Here is a 17,463-nt window from a genome sequence, read left to right as displayed (position 1 = left end):
CACAGAATTCTTAAAGATATCCTGAGAGAGACCGGTTAAGGATTTTTAGGGTAGGAAGAAAAGGTAAGATGCACGAGAGGGGTCAAGTCATTGAAATTGGAGGTTGGAAATAAATATTTCTCGCAACTACTTGTTTGAGAAAGAGCATCTGCAAAAAATTTTCCAGAAACTAAGAGAGGCGAAGTTAGAAGAAAAGGCTGTATCTGAATTTATTAATTTATGTATGGGTCTTCACTTATATCTGTGAACTGTATTTTGATGAAAGTGGAACATTTATGCCAAGATTAAATACCTCATTTATCAAGTGAATATTATTATACATTAATATGTCTCTAATACCTTGTGTTGATATGTTTCATAATTGGTAAAAAATGAAGAATAGAACAGATGTTTGATGCATTTTGGAACATTCCCAGTAATATTAATTATTTCCTATTATTTCTAGGTGGCTTCCATGGTAATTGACAAGATCTACAAGACTTATTCTGTGCCAGAGGACAGAGACTGGATGAGGAAGGAATTGTCTGGATTTAAAGACGACAAGACTATTTCAAAGTTCTTGGAAATTATTGAGGGACAAGGATGTTTTTGTCCTGAATCTCCTGAAAGCAAGCTTCTTCAGTCCTTAGTGGAATGTGTAAAACAAGAAGAAGAAAGTAGTGTAACAGTGTCCACAAAAGTAACATTACAGATGCTGATTGAAAAGTAAGTGTGTGTGTGTGTGTGTGTGTGTGTGTGTGTGTGTGTGTGTGTGAGAGAGAGAGAGAGAGAGAGAGAGAGAGAGAGAGAGAGAGAACAATTTCTTTGTACTAAAAGTAGAATTCTCTTGAGCAAAGTATGAAATTATGTGAGATACAGGGGAGAGAAACAGTTTCATCTTCAGTTGTGCCTCCAGATTAAATACATGTCAATTGAAAGAGGTACATCACCAAAAAGGAATGCATTCTGTATACAAAATCTCAAAGTAGAGCCATGTTTCAACACGGTTATGACTGGCTCACAATTATATTTAGATGTTTGCTATATGGCTTGCACTCCCTTTTGATGACATATCTGTTTCAGAAGAAGTTTACCTGATTTGCAGGTACATCTTAAGATGAAGCTGCAAGTCTTGAAACAGATAATGTAAATTGCAATTGCGGGATGTATTTTCATCATGAAAGTATGTGAGAATCTGCTTGTTGTAATCTGTCTACTGCTTATTCTGACATTATTAATTTTGTGGGAGTCATATTTTGTGTGAATTATTAGTATATCTTCATTTAGTCGCTGATTGATAGAAAGGGAAGCAAAACCTGAAATAAAGTTTCTGGACAGAATAACATTATGCCATTTCGTAAAGTTCTCCTTGTAATTTTCAGGGACCTGGCTTTAAATGCTCTTGTGCAGAGTGTTTTGAGTGATTACTTGATGAAATGCAACTCTACAGACAGAAAGGAATTAATAAGTACTCTGCAACCAACTCTTGAGCGAATTTTGGATGCGGGACTCGATACATTTAATGCAGTAATGTTATTAATTCAATACGTCTGGTTTGGGTCCAGTAAAGTAAGTAAACTATATGATGACTGATGACCAGAACTTTTCATGGATGATAATTTTTTGTTTAAATTTTAGGTGCCTTTTGATATTAATTAGGATGTACCAAATATGAGTTTCGTATGTTGATTTTTAACATTTGCTAATCGTACAGTTGGTTCCAAAATTTTCTCTTGTGATAATGCAACTGTTTCTTACACATTACTTAGATTTATTTCTAAAAGATCCTACTTGATAAATGAAGACCAATTGTTGAATTTTACAAGAAAGCCAGTGGCAAATGGCACTTCCATAATCTCATCAAATAAAATGTACAGGGTGAGCAGTTAAAGACAAACCACCACACATATATCCAGAACAATTAAATATATCAAGATGCCTTTTTTGTTAAGTTATAGTGGACAGTGTGGTGATTTTTTTTTTTTTTATCCATGCAAGTAATTTGTAACATTTATGGCTGCCAAATTATACACTGACTTTGTTTTTTTTAAATAGGACCATTTACTTTTTTGTGCCATTGGAAAAAGCATCTGAAGAGAACTTGCTGATGTAACTTATCTGGAACTTGATAATATAGTAACAAGATAATAATGCCCCAAAACAGTGCCCCATTATCAGGAGAAGAGGCCGCCTGCATGCTCACCAGACTTAACACTTCTGAAATTTTATATCTGGATAAAAATAAAAGAAGAGGTTTACGAGGAAACACTGTTGACTCCCGAAGACATGAAATGCTTTATAACATGGGCTTGTGCAGCTGTAAATCCAGATTAATTTCAGTGTGTACTGTCATCTGTCCTGAATCACTTTGTAGCATGCATCAGTGATGAATATCAACATTTTCTGTACATGATATGGCAGTCACAATAATAAAGACTTGAACTCTACCTGAGGTAAAAGTTTGATTAGATATGCTGCAGTAAGACAGATTTTTAATGAACTATTTTTCCTGGGGATGGGGCAGTGGGTTATTGTGTTACTGTGTTACTGACTTCCAAACAAGTTATATCACTGAAGTCATCTTCAAAGCCTTTTTCCAGTACCACAAAGAAGAGTATGGTTCGATAAAATCAAAAGCCAAAGTCCAGAATGAAATTTTCACTCTGAAGCAGACTGTATGTTGATATGAAACTTCCTGACAGATTAAAAATGTGTGGTTGACTGAGTTTCAAACTCGAGATCTTTGCTTTTCACGGGCAAATGATTCTTTATCTGAGCTACCCAAGCACTACTCACAACCCATCCTCACAACTCCACTTCCACCAATACCTTGTAGCCTACCTTCCAAATTTCAGAGAAGTTCTCTTGCAAAACTTGCAGGACTAGCACTCATATTGTTGAGACATGTGCTTCAAGTTTCGCCGGAGAACTTCTATGAAGTTTGGAAGGAAGCGGATGAGGTACTGGCAGAAGTGAAGCTGTGAGGACAGGTCACGAGTCGTGATTAGGTAGCTCAGGTGGTAGAGAATTTCCCACAAAAGGCAAAGGTCCCAAGTTCGAGTTCTGGCCCGGCACACAGTTTTAATTTGTCAGGGAGTTTCAAAAAAATAAATAAATAAATAAATAAATAAATAAAATAAAAAATAAAAAAAATAAAAATAAAAAAAATAAAAAATATTCAGTCTCCTAATGCAGCAGTTATAAATGTTAAATTACTTGTGTGCTTCAGAAATGTGTGTTTAAATTTAATATCTTAGATATCATTGTCAGTTACTTGCATTAGATTTTTGGACTTTGGACTATTATATTTATAGCAGTCTGCAAATTATTCATACATTAAAAAAGTCTACCATTTTCAGGTTTAGTGCGTATACTATAATGACTGGATGCAAAAGAAACACGACAGCTGTCATTACTGCAATAGTACATGAGAATTTTCTCATCCCCAGATATGTATATTATGATTGCTTACCCTTCTATCTGCAAGAAGTCTTGATCCAGCATTGAAGGTTACAGTATTAGGAAAGACTTGTTTATTCACAAATATTTAGTTTGGAAACTTTGCATGCATACTATAGTCTGTAGGCTTTAGAGTTTGTAACAGCTGTAATCAGTAGGGATGGAGTTACAGAATTTTCCTCGAGATACCAAATATTAAAACTACGACTCACAGATTTCATTGTTATCTGCTAGGCAATAGTGAGACTTCAGTCTAAACTATAGTGACTGAATAAGATATGAATTTCTTAGCTTTGGAGTATGAAAGTCGTTCATGTTTGGTTTCCATTTGACTCACATACTGGTGACATTATCACAGAACACCTCTAGATCGTGTTTAACTTATACACTGTCCAGTCACGTTAATGTGACAATGTGTCAAAAGTCCGAATAACCACCTTTTGCAGCATCGACTGCTGCGAGACATGCGGGAAGAGAGTCACTGAGGTTCTGGAAGGGACCAATAGGAATGTGGAGCCATTCCAACTCTAGTGACATGTCCAACTGTTCTAGGTTTCTTGGTTGAGGATCTGTGGCTTGTACAGCCCAGTCAAGGTGATCCCACAGATTCTCAATTGGGTTTAAATCCATGGAGTATGGTAAACTCCTCCTGGTGCTCTTTGAACCATGCACATACACGGCAAACTGTGTAACACATTACATTGTCCTACTGGTAGATGCCATCATGCCAAGGAAATACAAACTGCATGTAGGAGTGGACATGGTGACCAAGGATATATGTGTGCTTGTGTTGGTCCATTGTGCCTTCCACAATGATGAGGTAATCCAGGCAATGCCAATAAGACATTTCCCCAGATAAAAACGGTCCCTCCCTTCTGATAATTGTTGCAGGGTGTTTGCTTTGAGATGTTTAATGTCATACACGCAGACGGCCATCTGTCCGATGGAAAATGTAACTCATCTGAAAAAGCCACCTTTTGCCACTCAGTGGATGTCCAGTTGCAGTATTGGTGTGCAAATTCTAGCCTTTGTCAGTAGCATACAGCAGTCAGCATGGGTGCATGACCCCTCAGAGGGCTCGCCTCTCTTTGGCGGGTTTGTGGTTGGTTACCACGGGGCCACAGCCTTTGCAGCATTTTTCCCCTTCCGTGCTGCATGTCTGTCCTCTTGCTTTTCTTGTTCCTCCACTTCAGCGTTTGAGGATCCTCTCTTTTTCTTCTTCCTCCCTGTGCACTCCTGAAGGCCAGCCCACATGTCTGACGCGTAACAGGTTACTGGGTAATGCGTAATTCCCAGCCTAAGATCGACTGGTAGCGTTCGCATGTACTCTCTGGTACAGGCCAGGCCCAGGGAGGGGTGATTGCTTGAGCTGTAACCTTCCCAAATTGCCGATTGGTCCCTCTTGTCAGATGTTCGGGAGGTGTGACCTGAGGTGTGAACAATCACCTAAGGTGGGTGACATCCCACCCCCCACCCCCCCACCCCCACCCTTGTGATGGGGGCCAAAAGTTGGAAGGAGCACACCATTGGAGACTCTAACAATCATGGGGGATTTCCTCGCTATGAGTCAATCATCTTCCCACTCAACTTCTACTAAACGTAAACACAACAAGCCTAATGATTCAAAGATCCTTCTCACTGCACCATGGGTTCCTCATGGTCTCACGTACTGAAGATGGTCAGTCCTTCACCACGGTAAATCCGTTTATTATTCAGAAATGTGTAGATGCAGTTGCTGGCCCTGTGAAATCCTGCTCTCGTTTATGAAATGGCCCTTTGCTTTTGGAGACCACTTCTGATTCTCAAGCACAACAACTGCTTGCTGCCTTACTTCTTCACTGCTACTCTGTTTGTGTCGAGGCCCACAGAACTTTGAATTCATCCCGTGGTGTAATTTTTCCCAGGCTGCTCGACAGTCTACTCGAGGCCAAAAAACAATCTCATCTCTCTGATCAGGGTGTCATTGCCGTTCATTGTGTAATGAAAAAAGTAGATTTCTCTTTAGTGCACACCCACACTCTTTTTCTCACCTTTGGTAGAGTGGTGCTTCTTCTGTCCAAGCTCAAAGAAGACCATGAAATTATCACTATCAGGCCATACATTCCGTACCCAATGCGCCGATACCAGTGTCATCGTTTTAACCACACTAGAATGTCTTATTGACACCCGGCCAAATGTGTCACCTGTGGTAGGGATGTGCACGAGGGCAGTTGTCCTCCTCCTTCTTCCCACTATATCAACTGCAATGATGGCCATGTCACCTTCTCTCAGGAGTGTCCAGTGTATCTTGATGAGTGAGCTGTTCAAGAGATTGTTATCCAGTTGTTCGCAAGTTACTGGCTATTCGAAAACCCTGTGTTCTCTTGTCTGGTACCTACAGTTCTATTGTTGTTACCCCTTGCTCCATGAAGAACATGGCCACACAGACATGTGACCTCAAATTCAGCTCTGAGGTCATGAAATCACCCAGTGTCAAAGTAGCATCACCATCCCCCCCATTCAGCTGTGCAACAAGCCATCAAACTCTTGCCTCAAGGGGCGAAACCACCAGCTACACAACTGGTAGGCTGGAAAGGACAGGAGGAGTACTCTCATGAAGACTTCCTCTGTCCCTCCAGCCAAACAACACCCGTGTCTTCATCTACCCGGAAAGTCTCAAAGAAGCCCTCCAAAGGCAAACGGTCTTCTCCTTCACCAACTCGAAGAACCTCTTCGCTGGTGTCCGCACATGATACCTTTGCTTGGTCAGCCTCCGTGTCGCTGGTGTGCACCAACCGACTGCACAAGCGAGCTGATGCTTCTGTGGACCTCATGGAGCATGATCCTCCTGCTTCTGTGCCCAGTAGTAGTGCCTTTTACCCAGCTGTCACTCGGCAGCCGCTGAGGTGATACCCCCACATCTCTTCATCAAGACTCTCCTCCAATGGAACATTTGCGGCTTTCGGTCCCAGAAAGAGGATTTACGGCTGCTTCTAGTGTGCCAGCGTCCCCTTGTACTCTGCCTTCAGGAAATGAAATTGTGCCCTCACAACTAGTTTAAGCTTTCACGTTTCTTATGGATTCATTTTGACCTTCCCCCTGAGGTTGGAATTCCCTCTCATGGGGGAATCATGCTGCTCATATGGGATGTATTTCGTAGTCAACCCATCTTGCTGACCACCAATATTCAAGCTTTGGCAGTTCACCTTTTCCTTCCCCACCTGACTTTTTCCCTCTGTGCAATATATGTCACTAGGCCAAACTTCCTTCAACTTACTGGGCAGCTACCTCCCCCATTTTTGCTACTTGGTGACTTTAATGCACATCATCCCCTTTGGGGTTCTCCCAGGTCCTGTCAGAGAGGTACCCTCTTGGCTGACCGTCTTAACCAACTTAACCTCTTCTGCCTAAACACTGGAGCACTCCACTTTCAATATGACTCCTCACACACCTATTCACATCTGGACCTATCCCTCTGCACTGCCCAGCTTGCCTATCGTCTTGAATGATCCTGTGTTTCTGACACCTACTCGAGTGACCATTTCCTGTGTGCTATCCATTTGCTGACCCCTACCCCATCCACATGCACGTGTAAATGGCAGCTTCCTAGGGCTGACTGGCAGCTTTACTCCTCCTTGGTGACCTTCGAACAACAAGATTTCCCCAGTTGTGATAACCAGGTGGAATATCTCACAAACGCTATCCTTACTGCTGCAGAATGTTCCATCCCCTGCACTTCCTCTCTACCACCACGTTCTGTTCCAGTCCCTTGGTAGACTGAGGCATGCCGTGATGCAATTCATGCACATAGACGTGCTCTCTGTGTTGTTAACTGCCACCTTACGCTGGCAAACTGCATTCATTGTAAACAAGTCACAGCATGCCTCAGTCTGCCAAGGGACTGGGACAAAACGTGGTGGTAGAGAGGAAGTGCAGGAGATGGAGCATTCTGCAACAATAAGGATAACATTTCTGAGATATTCCACCTGGTTATCACAACTGAGGAAATCTTGTTGTTCGAAGGTCGCCAGGGAGGGGTAAAGCTGCCAGTCAGCCCTAGGAAGCTGCCATTTACGCGTGAATGTGGATGGAGTAGGGGTCAGCAAATGGATAGCACACGGGAAATGGTGGGCAAGCACTTTCTGCTTAAAACACGTACAACCGCATCTGGACAGAGGGCACATTTCCTGGAGGCTGGCATGAAGACACCGTCATACCCATACCTAAGCCCAGTAAGGACAAAAACCTTTTTTCCAGCTACTACCCCATCTCTCCTACCAGCTGCGTTTGTGAGGTGATGGAACCTATGATTCATGCCCGGCTGGTGTGGTGGTTCGAGTCTCGACATTTACTGACGAATGCACAGTGTGGATTTCGAGCACGGCATTCAGCCATTGACCGTCTCATCACTTTGTCGACCAATGTCATGAATGGTTTTCTGTGGAAATCCCAGACTGTGGCCATTTTTTTAAATTTGGAGAAGGCCTGCAACACCTGCTGGGGAGCTGGTATCCTCCGTACTCTTTACACGTGGGGCTTCCATGGGCGCCTACCCTATTTTCTTTGAACATTTTTACAAGACCGAGTTTTCAAGGTGCGTGTGGGTTCTGCCTTGTCAGACACCTTCATCCAGGAAAATAGTGTGCCTCAGGGTTCCATCCTGATTGTTGTCCTGTTTGCTATTGCCATTAACCGTATAATGACCTGTCTCCCACCAGGCATCTCTGGCTCTCTTTTTGTAGACGATTTTGCCATCTATTGCAGTTCTCTATGGACGTGTCTTAATGAGCGGCATCTGCAGTGCTGTCTTCATCATCTTTACTCCTGGAGCATTGACAATGGCTTTCGCTTTTCCCCTGACACAACCATCTATGAATTTCTTTTGGCACAAATGGTTTCCCCCACTGTCTCTACATCATGGGTGTGTTGCCCTTCTATTCATTGAAACTGTGAAATTTCTGGGGCTCATGCTCGATAGGAAACTCTCTTGGTCCTCCCATGTGTCTTACCTGGTAGAACACTGTATGCAGTCAGTCAAACTCCTATGTGTCCTCAATGGTACTTCCTAGGGTGTCAATCGAACCACTCTCCTTCGTTTGTACCAGTCCCTTGTCTATTCAAAACTTGACTATGGGTGCTTTGTTTATGCGTCTGCATGTCCATCCCTCTTACGCCGCGTCAACACTGTCCACCATCGTGCCATCCATTCTGCCACAGGCGCCTTTTACACCAGCCTGGTTGAGAGTCTGTATACTTAAGCTGCTGAACTGCCACTGTCCTACTGCCGTGTCTTTCTCCTTAGCAGGTATGCCTGTCATTTGTCTGCCATGCATAGCCACCCCTCCTATGTCTCCTCCTTTGATGATTCCTTTAATTGTCAGTATGCGTCTCGTCCCTCTTCTCTGTTACCTCGTGGAGTCTGCTTTCGCCACTTGCTATGGCGGCTTAACTTCACAGTACCTGCAACTTTCCCGGTGAGTGTGAGCCCTTCACCACCTTCGCTACGTGAAGCAGCCCATGTTAATTCACTTCATAAGGACACTACTCCAGCCTCGGTCTATCGCCTCCAGTTTCACGACCTTCACATGGAACTTGGCAATCGTACCTTTGTCTACACTGATGGCTCTTGGACTGACCGCAGAGTCGGGTGTGACTTCATCATTGGCACCCGTGTCTTTCGATATCGGCTTCTGGCATACTCCTCAGTATTTACAGCTGAGCTGTTCGCCTTGTATCACGCCACGGAGTACATCCGGCGACACAGCCTTTCCAATTGTGTCCTCTGCTCAGACTCACTCAGTGCTTCCCAAAGTCTATGTGCGCTGTACACTGCTCGTCCCTTTATGCTGTGGGTCCAGGGAAACTATCATTTGCTCACTCTTCGTGGAGCCAGTGTCATGTTTCTGTGGAGTCCCTGGTCATGTCAGTCTGCCAGGAAACGAGGCTGCTGAAGCTGCTGCCAAGGCTGCAGTCCTTGTACCTCAGCCCACGAGTACCTGTATTCCCTCTGATCTCTGCGTTGCTGTCTGTCAGGAGGTGGTGTCTCTTTGGCATTGCGAATGGTTCCTTCTTCAGAGGAATAAGCTTCAGCTCATTAAGCCCCTCGCAGCACCTTGGGCGACCTCCTCTCGGCCCTCCTGCTGGGAGGATATTATTTTAACTCGGCAGCGTATCGGGCACTGCCTTTTTAGCCATCATCATTTGCTAAGTGCACTACCGCACCACTTTGTACACATTGCGCCCAAATTTCAACTGTCCACCATTTCTGCTGGAATGCCCCTTTTTTAACAATTTACGTTCCAGGTTGGGTTTGCTGTCTGATTTATCAGCCGTTTTAGCGAATGACGTGCGGGCTGTCAACCACGTTTTACTTTTTATCCATCGAAGCAGTATGGCGAAGGGCATTTAATTTTTAGTTTTGGACCTCCATTTCTGCATTGTGTTGTTTTTAGCCCTTTTTCCATGTGCCTGTTTTTAGCTGTCTCCTATTCTGTCCATTGGGACTGACGTATAGTCGTTTAACTCCTCTCTGTGTTCGTGTTCTGTAGTTTTGACTTGGGCCCATATGACCCCAGTTGTTTTTTGCGCCCTAAAGCAAAACAAAAGAAAACAAAACAATGTTTGGATGAACCAGTTGCCTGCTGTGGAGACCCATATGCAGAATCGTTTTCTGAACGTTTGTGAAGGAGGCACTGTTGGTAGCCTCTTGGTTCATCTGGGTGGTCAGTTACGCAACAGTTGCATATCAACTGGCCTGTACACATCTCTGCAGCTATCGGTCATCCCTGTCATCTATGGCCTGTGGTGCACCACAGTTGCCTTGGCATCGGTTTTGGATAGGGCCGTTTTTCCATGTACGGTATATCTCAACTATGGCTACATGGTAACAGTTTATGAACTTAGCTTTTTCAGAAGTGCTTTCACCCGTGGCCCAAAAGCCAATGTTTATGCCATTGTGGCCATCAGATTAATCACTCCCTTTCTGCATTATGATGATGGCTGAACTGTTTTCAGCTTTTGTCCAATATGCTTAATATACCCTCCATTGCTAGTGTTGCCACCTGCAATTTGTGAGTGGTTATTGCATGTTGACATCAAACATAGGTGGTGGTCAAGTTAATGCGACTGGACTGAGTGGAGGATGTTAAACACTAATGTTGTTTCCCTCCTACTTATTTTGTATGTGATTAGAATACTAACAAGGGGAGGCCACAGTGTTGGGACCACAGATTTATTTCTGACTTTGTACACCTTTAGTCAGCTATTAAAATAACATAATGTACAGGTAGTAAGGTGCACTACTCTTGTAATTCCGAGAAAATCACAAGGGAAGTTTTACACATCTATTATGTAACTGATGTATCAGGGCATAGATGCCTGTTGTTAAGAGTTCATGGCGGGCAAGTGGTTGGTGTTCAAGTGTTATAAGATTGCCGTGTATGAAACGACAGTTCAGTTTTCCCTCACATTTAGTTTTCAGTCTTTATTTTTTGCAGCTGGAGTAATATGACATTTGAAACTAAATATAATTTTAAAAAACATGTGTATTTGCATGAAGTTTTTGTGAATTTATTTGACTGCTTACTAATTTTAATTAAATTTAATTATTAGAACAAACATATTTATAACTATCGCCAAGTAAATGAAGAAATGCGTAGAGTTTTTCTGAAAATGTATGCCTTATACATACATATAATCTGGTGAGTTACCCGGAACTACTTTGCACTTTGATGATTCGAGCTGCAGACATAGAGGCAGGCCCCACCTGTAAGTTAACGGGCATATCAGTGAGACATTGCTACTGTAGTAACAACGAATAGTGTATGTGAAATTTCTTTCAATATCACAGAATTTACACTTGTACTACAAAAATGAAGGCTTGAGCAGGAGTCAGACTATCACCTCATACACATTTGTTTTATGAAGCTCAAACACTAACGACTTTCTTCTCTTTTTTTTAATTAAATCTCATTTTGTTCATTATTGTTTGTTGCACTTGTATGGGGCGGACATCCCATGACACCTATTCCAGTTCATTGTTGAGCCATTTACTGGGTTTTTTATTACAGAGGGCAGGTAACCCTCTGATCAAACACGCTGAGCTACCATGACGGCACCACCTGACCACCATGAACTCTAATGTCTGGCACCTACGCACAGATACATCATTTACATAATAGCCATGTAAAGCTTCTCATGTGATTTTGTCGGACTTTTCAGAGTAGTGCATCTTACTACTTCGATGTTATGTTGTTTTAGTAGCCTACTAAAGGTGAACAAAGTCTGAAGTAAATCCGTGATCCCAACGTCATGGCCTCCCCTTGTAAGTTGTTCATTCTCTCGGGTGCATCTTTGCTCCAATTTAGTACTGTGCTTCACTATTTGACAGTTAGACTCAACATCAGCATCATAACTTAAAAATACTCTAAAATTCAGAGGACTGAAAGTGTTGTAAGTTATTAAACAAGAAAATATGTTCATTAATGAATAATGGAAACTTTTAAAAAATTTCCTTGTATTTTCCTATCATCTACCAAATTTGATTTAAGCCAGAAATGTGTAAGTGTAATTTACTCAATCAAAATTTTTATGTAATATATGTCACAAATGATCTATTGAATGATACTGCTCAGTATTTAAAAAAGTGAAATTAAAATTTTGGTTGACGTATTTGCTTGTAATGTTCTAGGAAAGGAAGTGGGTAACCAAACAGTTGCACTCTAAAATGCCAGGCATTGGTCTGCAAAACTATAGTTATTTGCTGGTAATGATAGTTTTAGAATGTATGGATGACACGGTGCTTCTGAAAAAGGTAATGAAATACATATTCATAAAGTAAATTTAAAACTGGCCATAATACTAAAATTTTATTTATATTTTGTTTCATTAGAGATTTATACATTTAAGTGAGACATGTCATCTAACCTGGATGATAAGTGACCCAACAGACACCTGATGCAGTATTAAATATTAGACTTGCAATTATTTAAAGCAATTGCTACATATTTTTATGTTCATCTTTCTTCATTGATGATATGTTCTACCTGTTCAGTAGTCTGTCATAAGTATACTTCTTTCCTGGATAGTTTTTTAAAAATGTTGTTGATAGTGGGTGCTGCTATTTGGTTAATTTTTTTTTAATTTGTGCTGTGTCATTGTATATATGTGCAACACTTTAGATATTTAAACTTAGTTGTTTAACATACACAGGCAGCTCCCTGTTGTGAATGTACTGTTACGAGGGTTATTAGGTATTATTATGAGGATTATTCTGAAAGCAAGGTCCAGTTTCTTATAAAACATAAATCATCACAATTTTTTTCTAAAATTGTTTTTATTTAATTTCTTAAATGTTTTTCTGTTTTTCTACATAGTTTTCATTTTTGTTTAAACATTTGTCATAACTTTCTGCAAGTTTCTGTATCCCTAAGTCATGGGTATCTGCTGCATCTGAGGATAACCAGTCTTAACTGATTCTTTCACCTCCTCATCTGTTGTGAAGTACATGCCACCGAGAAACTTCTGTAGGTAGCAGAACAAGTGAAAATTGTTTCAAGCCAGGCCTGGAGTGTACAGTGGGTACCAGTCTGTTCCCATCCAAAAGATTTGATCAGGATTTGGATTTGAATGGCAGAATGGTGTGTGGCATTGTCACGGAGTAACAAAACTCCAGACATCAGAAGACCACATAACTTATTCTGTACTGCACTTCAAAGTTTAGGCAGGGTAGCACTGCAAGCAGCAGTGTTTATTGTTGTCCTCTGCACATAAACTTTACTAACAAGACTCCATGGCTATCCTAAAACAGGGTTTCTGTAAACTTGTGTGTTGAAACTGTGTGCTTGGCCTTGACTTTGACTGGTGGTATCATGTAATGCCATTCCATTGACTGATGTTTAGACTCTGGGGTCATGTGAGAAACCCATATCTCGTCCCCTATTACAATATCCTCTAAAAATTGATCATCGTCCTTATGTTATTGGTCCAAAATATGTGCGCTTAATTTACAAAACTGAAACTTCTCAAAGACAATTTTTGCAAAGTTGCTCTACCCACATACGGAAATTCCAATGCTAAAGTCGTAATTGTGTATCACCGGTCTTAATGTATCTTCTTATCCATGGCTTTGACCAATTATCTGAGATCCCTGACGGTCAGCCTGATCACTGTTCATCATGGAGATTCTCCTGTCCATCCTTGAATACTTTCACCCACTTGTGCACTTTGCTGCCACTCATCACACTGGGGCCATACACCTCTCTTATCTGTTGATGAATTTCTGCTGCTGTAACTTTCCTTGCTGTGAAAAACTGGTTTCCTGGCTGTATTTCACAGTCAGCAGACTGATCACTTGTTTTAAACGTTTTGAACTGACACTGTAAACATCACAATGTGATTATACCAATGCAAATGGTGTCATTCAATGAGCAAGGCTGGCTGGGAGTCAATGCACATACGCATTTTAATGTTTGTATGTCGTTCAGTTAGCTATGGCGATTTGGACTTTACTTTCCGAATAACCTTCATATCTTCTGTTACCTGCTGTGAGCATACTCTGACTTCATCGACAGAAGGAAGCTAGGTGAGTAGGCACTACAGTATCTCTCAGCTGTCTGTGTACTTTCAGAGATTATATTACTCTTCAGACAGATAACCAGATGAGTTGAATATAGCCTGTTGACATGAGGGGGGAAGGAAATATGGTTATAGTGTGCTGTTATGACAAAAATAAAATAACAAATTCTCTGTTTTTGGAAGAACTTTGCCTTCTTGCCAGAAATAAGACCTTAATATTGTGAAAAGACACTATAAGTGTGTCGGTAGCAAATTACCTTTGCTTCATCTGTGAATATCTCCTATACTCTCAGCAGAGTAATGGGAATGGGTCAATGGCGTCACATGAGCCCAGTATGATTGGGTGCACACAAATCAACTGATAGACAAATCACCAAGTTTTATCAATTTTCAGTTAAGCAATCGCAATAAGATGCAGCCAACAGATGCACTGTGATCAGTCGCACAGGAAAACCACTGGACGATGCAGTGACAGCAGTACTGTAGAAAGGGCTGAAGTCTGCACTGACACCTACATGTCTTCCATCCACCGAGATTGTGAGTGCTGTGCAGGAGGCTATCTGAGTAGTACCAAGCAATACCACAGAGGAAATTCAAGGGAATCTTGCCAAATTCACACCAACTTGGCTCACCACAAAGCAACATCTCCAAAACATAAAGGACAACTCTTAGCACTGTCATAGAAGACAAAGAAATCATTACCCTACCAGCCGATAAGGGCGACTCGTGGTTCTCCTCCAACATGATGATTATGAGTGGAATATGCTAGAGCTTTCTGGATGATCCAGTATACTAGAAAATAGCAGCAGATGCAACCAAGAAATTGCAGCAAAGCACCTCTGCCCTGTTAGTGATTGGGACACTCACTGATGACACCATCAAATCACTTCACCAGTATGCTGCTGTACCATCCAGATTGTATGGCTTGCCAAAGACCCACAAGGAAGGTATGAGACCAATAGTGAGCAACACTGGGGCACCAACATATCCCCTGGCGAAGCATCTGGCATATCATTTGGGGCCTCATGTCAGCTAGTGTACACATTGCATATGAAACTCAGGTGATTTCATATGCTGGCTGAAAGAGCTAAGGGTGTAGGAGTCTGACATTATGGCCAGCTTTGATGTTGTCTCACTTTTCACTTAAGTCCCTTTGGAAGATTGCATAGAACTAATCAAAGAGAGGTTTAGCCCTGAGCTGATACAGCTTTTTAGACAAGTTCTGATATCAACTTTTTTTGTTTTCAATGGGTAATATTATGAGCAGAGCAATGGAATAGTCATGGGTAGTCCTCTCTCAGCAGTTGTAAATTTGTTCACAGAGTACTGTGAGTTTTGATGACACTTCTGTCTTTTGGCCAGATGGACCTGAAGACCTACAGAATTTCCTTCCATGAAAATATCCAGTTTACGATAGAAATAAAAAAGATGGCAAATTTCCTTTTCTTGACGTCCTAGTTTGGGATAGACCCGATAGCTTGCATGACCACAGTATATTCCATAAGCTAATGCATATGGATTTATATCCCCATACCCCCAACTACCACTATGTCTTGCATAAGAACAGTGTGCTGAACACACTAATTCACAAAGCATATTCCATCTCAGACAAACTAAGTCTGACAGCAGAGCTGTGGCGTCTGTTATCCATCTTCCATGAGAACTGATACAGAAACTGACAGATTCAGATGCCTCTGTAATGCAAGAACCCCAAGCACAACACAGAAGATGAAAACACAGAAGAAGAGGATAAGAAGACCATTTATGTACCATTTGCTGCCAGTGTATTGTTAAAAATTTGCAAACTGCCATGAATAACACCACATAATGCCAGTTTTCCAACTGTCAGCCAAAACACAAGCTTTATTAGGAACAGTGAAATATGAACTGAGTCTCAAATGATTGGGGATGTACCAAGTTCCACGTTAGTGTGAAAACACCTCTATTGGACAAATGATCCACACAGTTGCAGATCAGTGTATAGATGAGTGCCACACCCCGTGTATTGCAGCCCAACAGGTCTGCAATAGCTGAACACTGCATTGGAAATGGATATAAAATTAATTGCCAGCAAATGAAAGTCCTGGCTACCACCGATAAATTTTGGGACTGTATTTTCAAAGAAACAATTGAAATTTGTGTAACTGATAATATAATCAACAAAGACACTTTTCAAGTAAGCAAGGTATGAGAGCAAATACTAAGCTCCATTGAAGCAAAACGTGATGGTCAAACGTGAGATTCGACAGGGAAGGCAGATGATAGGCAACTAAGACTCTCCCCTTCACCATTGCAATGTCATACACCCTCACCACCAACCACAGTGTAGGGCCAGCAAGGCCTGGACCCTGGACCGGTTGGTATAAATATTGTGAGCCTGCAGCAGACACTTCATTCCATCGATACTACCTGTTGCTGGACCAGTTGTCTGTTGAAATATTGTTGACTTTGGACAATCTGATCCAGCAGTACACCGAAGAACCAAAGAAGCAGCATTAAGTCGGTGACGATTGGTCAGTGATACACTTACTATCTTCTCACTTCCAGCTTTTGTGATCAGACTTTTGGTCTTAAAGAAGTGATGGGTTTACTATGCTGTGTTAAAATTACTGCTTGTATAGAGAACTGAAAATTATACTTTCTGATGACTATGATACAATTACATATCTAATGACATTACTGCCATTTGATGATGAACATCTTTTTGTATGTTATGCTTCAAAATGCAAATGTTGTTGTAAAACAAACTTGAAGCTCTTTTCATTACTTGCATTCAGAGAAATCGGCAGAGCTGACCATCTGTAATATTTTTAGGTATTGGGAAGTACTTGAGCATTACCATTCCATTGTTTTCATTTTATACTTACAGTGTTGGCCTGTGTTCCTTGCTTTCATTGTAGTTATAAATATTAAATGCTAAATATTTGGAAATATCTATTTTATTTATTTGCATTTAATTCAACTGTCATCATTTTATAGACTACTTTTGGATGGATGACACGTGAAGTGTAGAAACAGAAGTACAACTTCAGACAGTCAAGATCACTGTTGTACAGCATTTATTGTGATAACTAGTTTCAGCAAAGTACGTTGCCATTGTCAGATATGTAAAGCATCTGTCAAGCACTCTAGGATCAGATGTGAAGGGGCACAATACAACTTTATATGAACATGGACTATACCACTGAATATAAAATACCTTCTGGAGAACATTTCACTGAATCTTTATCAAATGCATATTATACCATGTCACATCAAAGAATTATACTTCATTAATATGAGAACAATATTATATCCACAAGTCAAGCATAAAGTAACTATTACATAAAACAATGTACACATGGCACTGATTATGCAAGCTCATGATCTCAAGTGAACATCATAGATGTTACAGTCAGCCACCAGGTGGTACTGTGGTTGTAGTTACAAACACAAATAAATTGTGTCACATAAAGTGTAAAGGCAAATGAA

At 41.2% G+C, this 17,463-nt stretch overlaps 1 protein-coding gene across 5 annotated transcripts in view; it reads left to right on the top strand.

Moving 5' to 3' along the window:
- Positions 1 to 17,463, top strand: part of LOC126299435 (pumilio homolog 3-like) — a 158,605-nt gene that overhangs the window by 96,035 nt on the left and 45,107 nt on the right. For all 5 annotated transcript variants that reach the window (XM_049991339.1, XM_049991342.1, XM_049991340.1 and 2 more), the window contains 3 exons: positions 446 to 705; positions 1,362 to 1,548; positions 12,107 to 12,229. In XM_049991339.1, coding sequence (XP_049847296.1) covers positions 446 to 705; positions 1,362 to 1,548; positions 12,107 to 12,229 — 570 coding nt within the window. The remainder of the gene's footprint in view (positions 1 to 445; positions 706 to 1,361; positions 1,549 to 12,106; positions 12,230 to 17,463) is intronic.

The sequence above is a fragment of the Schistocerca gregaria genome, chromosome X (genome assembly GCF_023897955.1).
Source record: "Schistocerca gregaria isolate iqSchGreg1 chromosome X, iqSchGreg1.2, whole genome shotgun sequence".
NCBI lineage: Eukaryota > Metazoa > Arthropoda > Insecta > Orthoptera > Acrididae > Schistocerca > Schistocerca gregaria.
The sequence above is the reverse complement of the archived record's forward strand: the minus strand, read 5'-3'. Positions and strand labels throughout refer to the sequence as shown.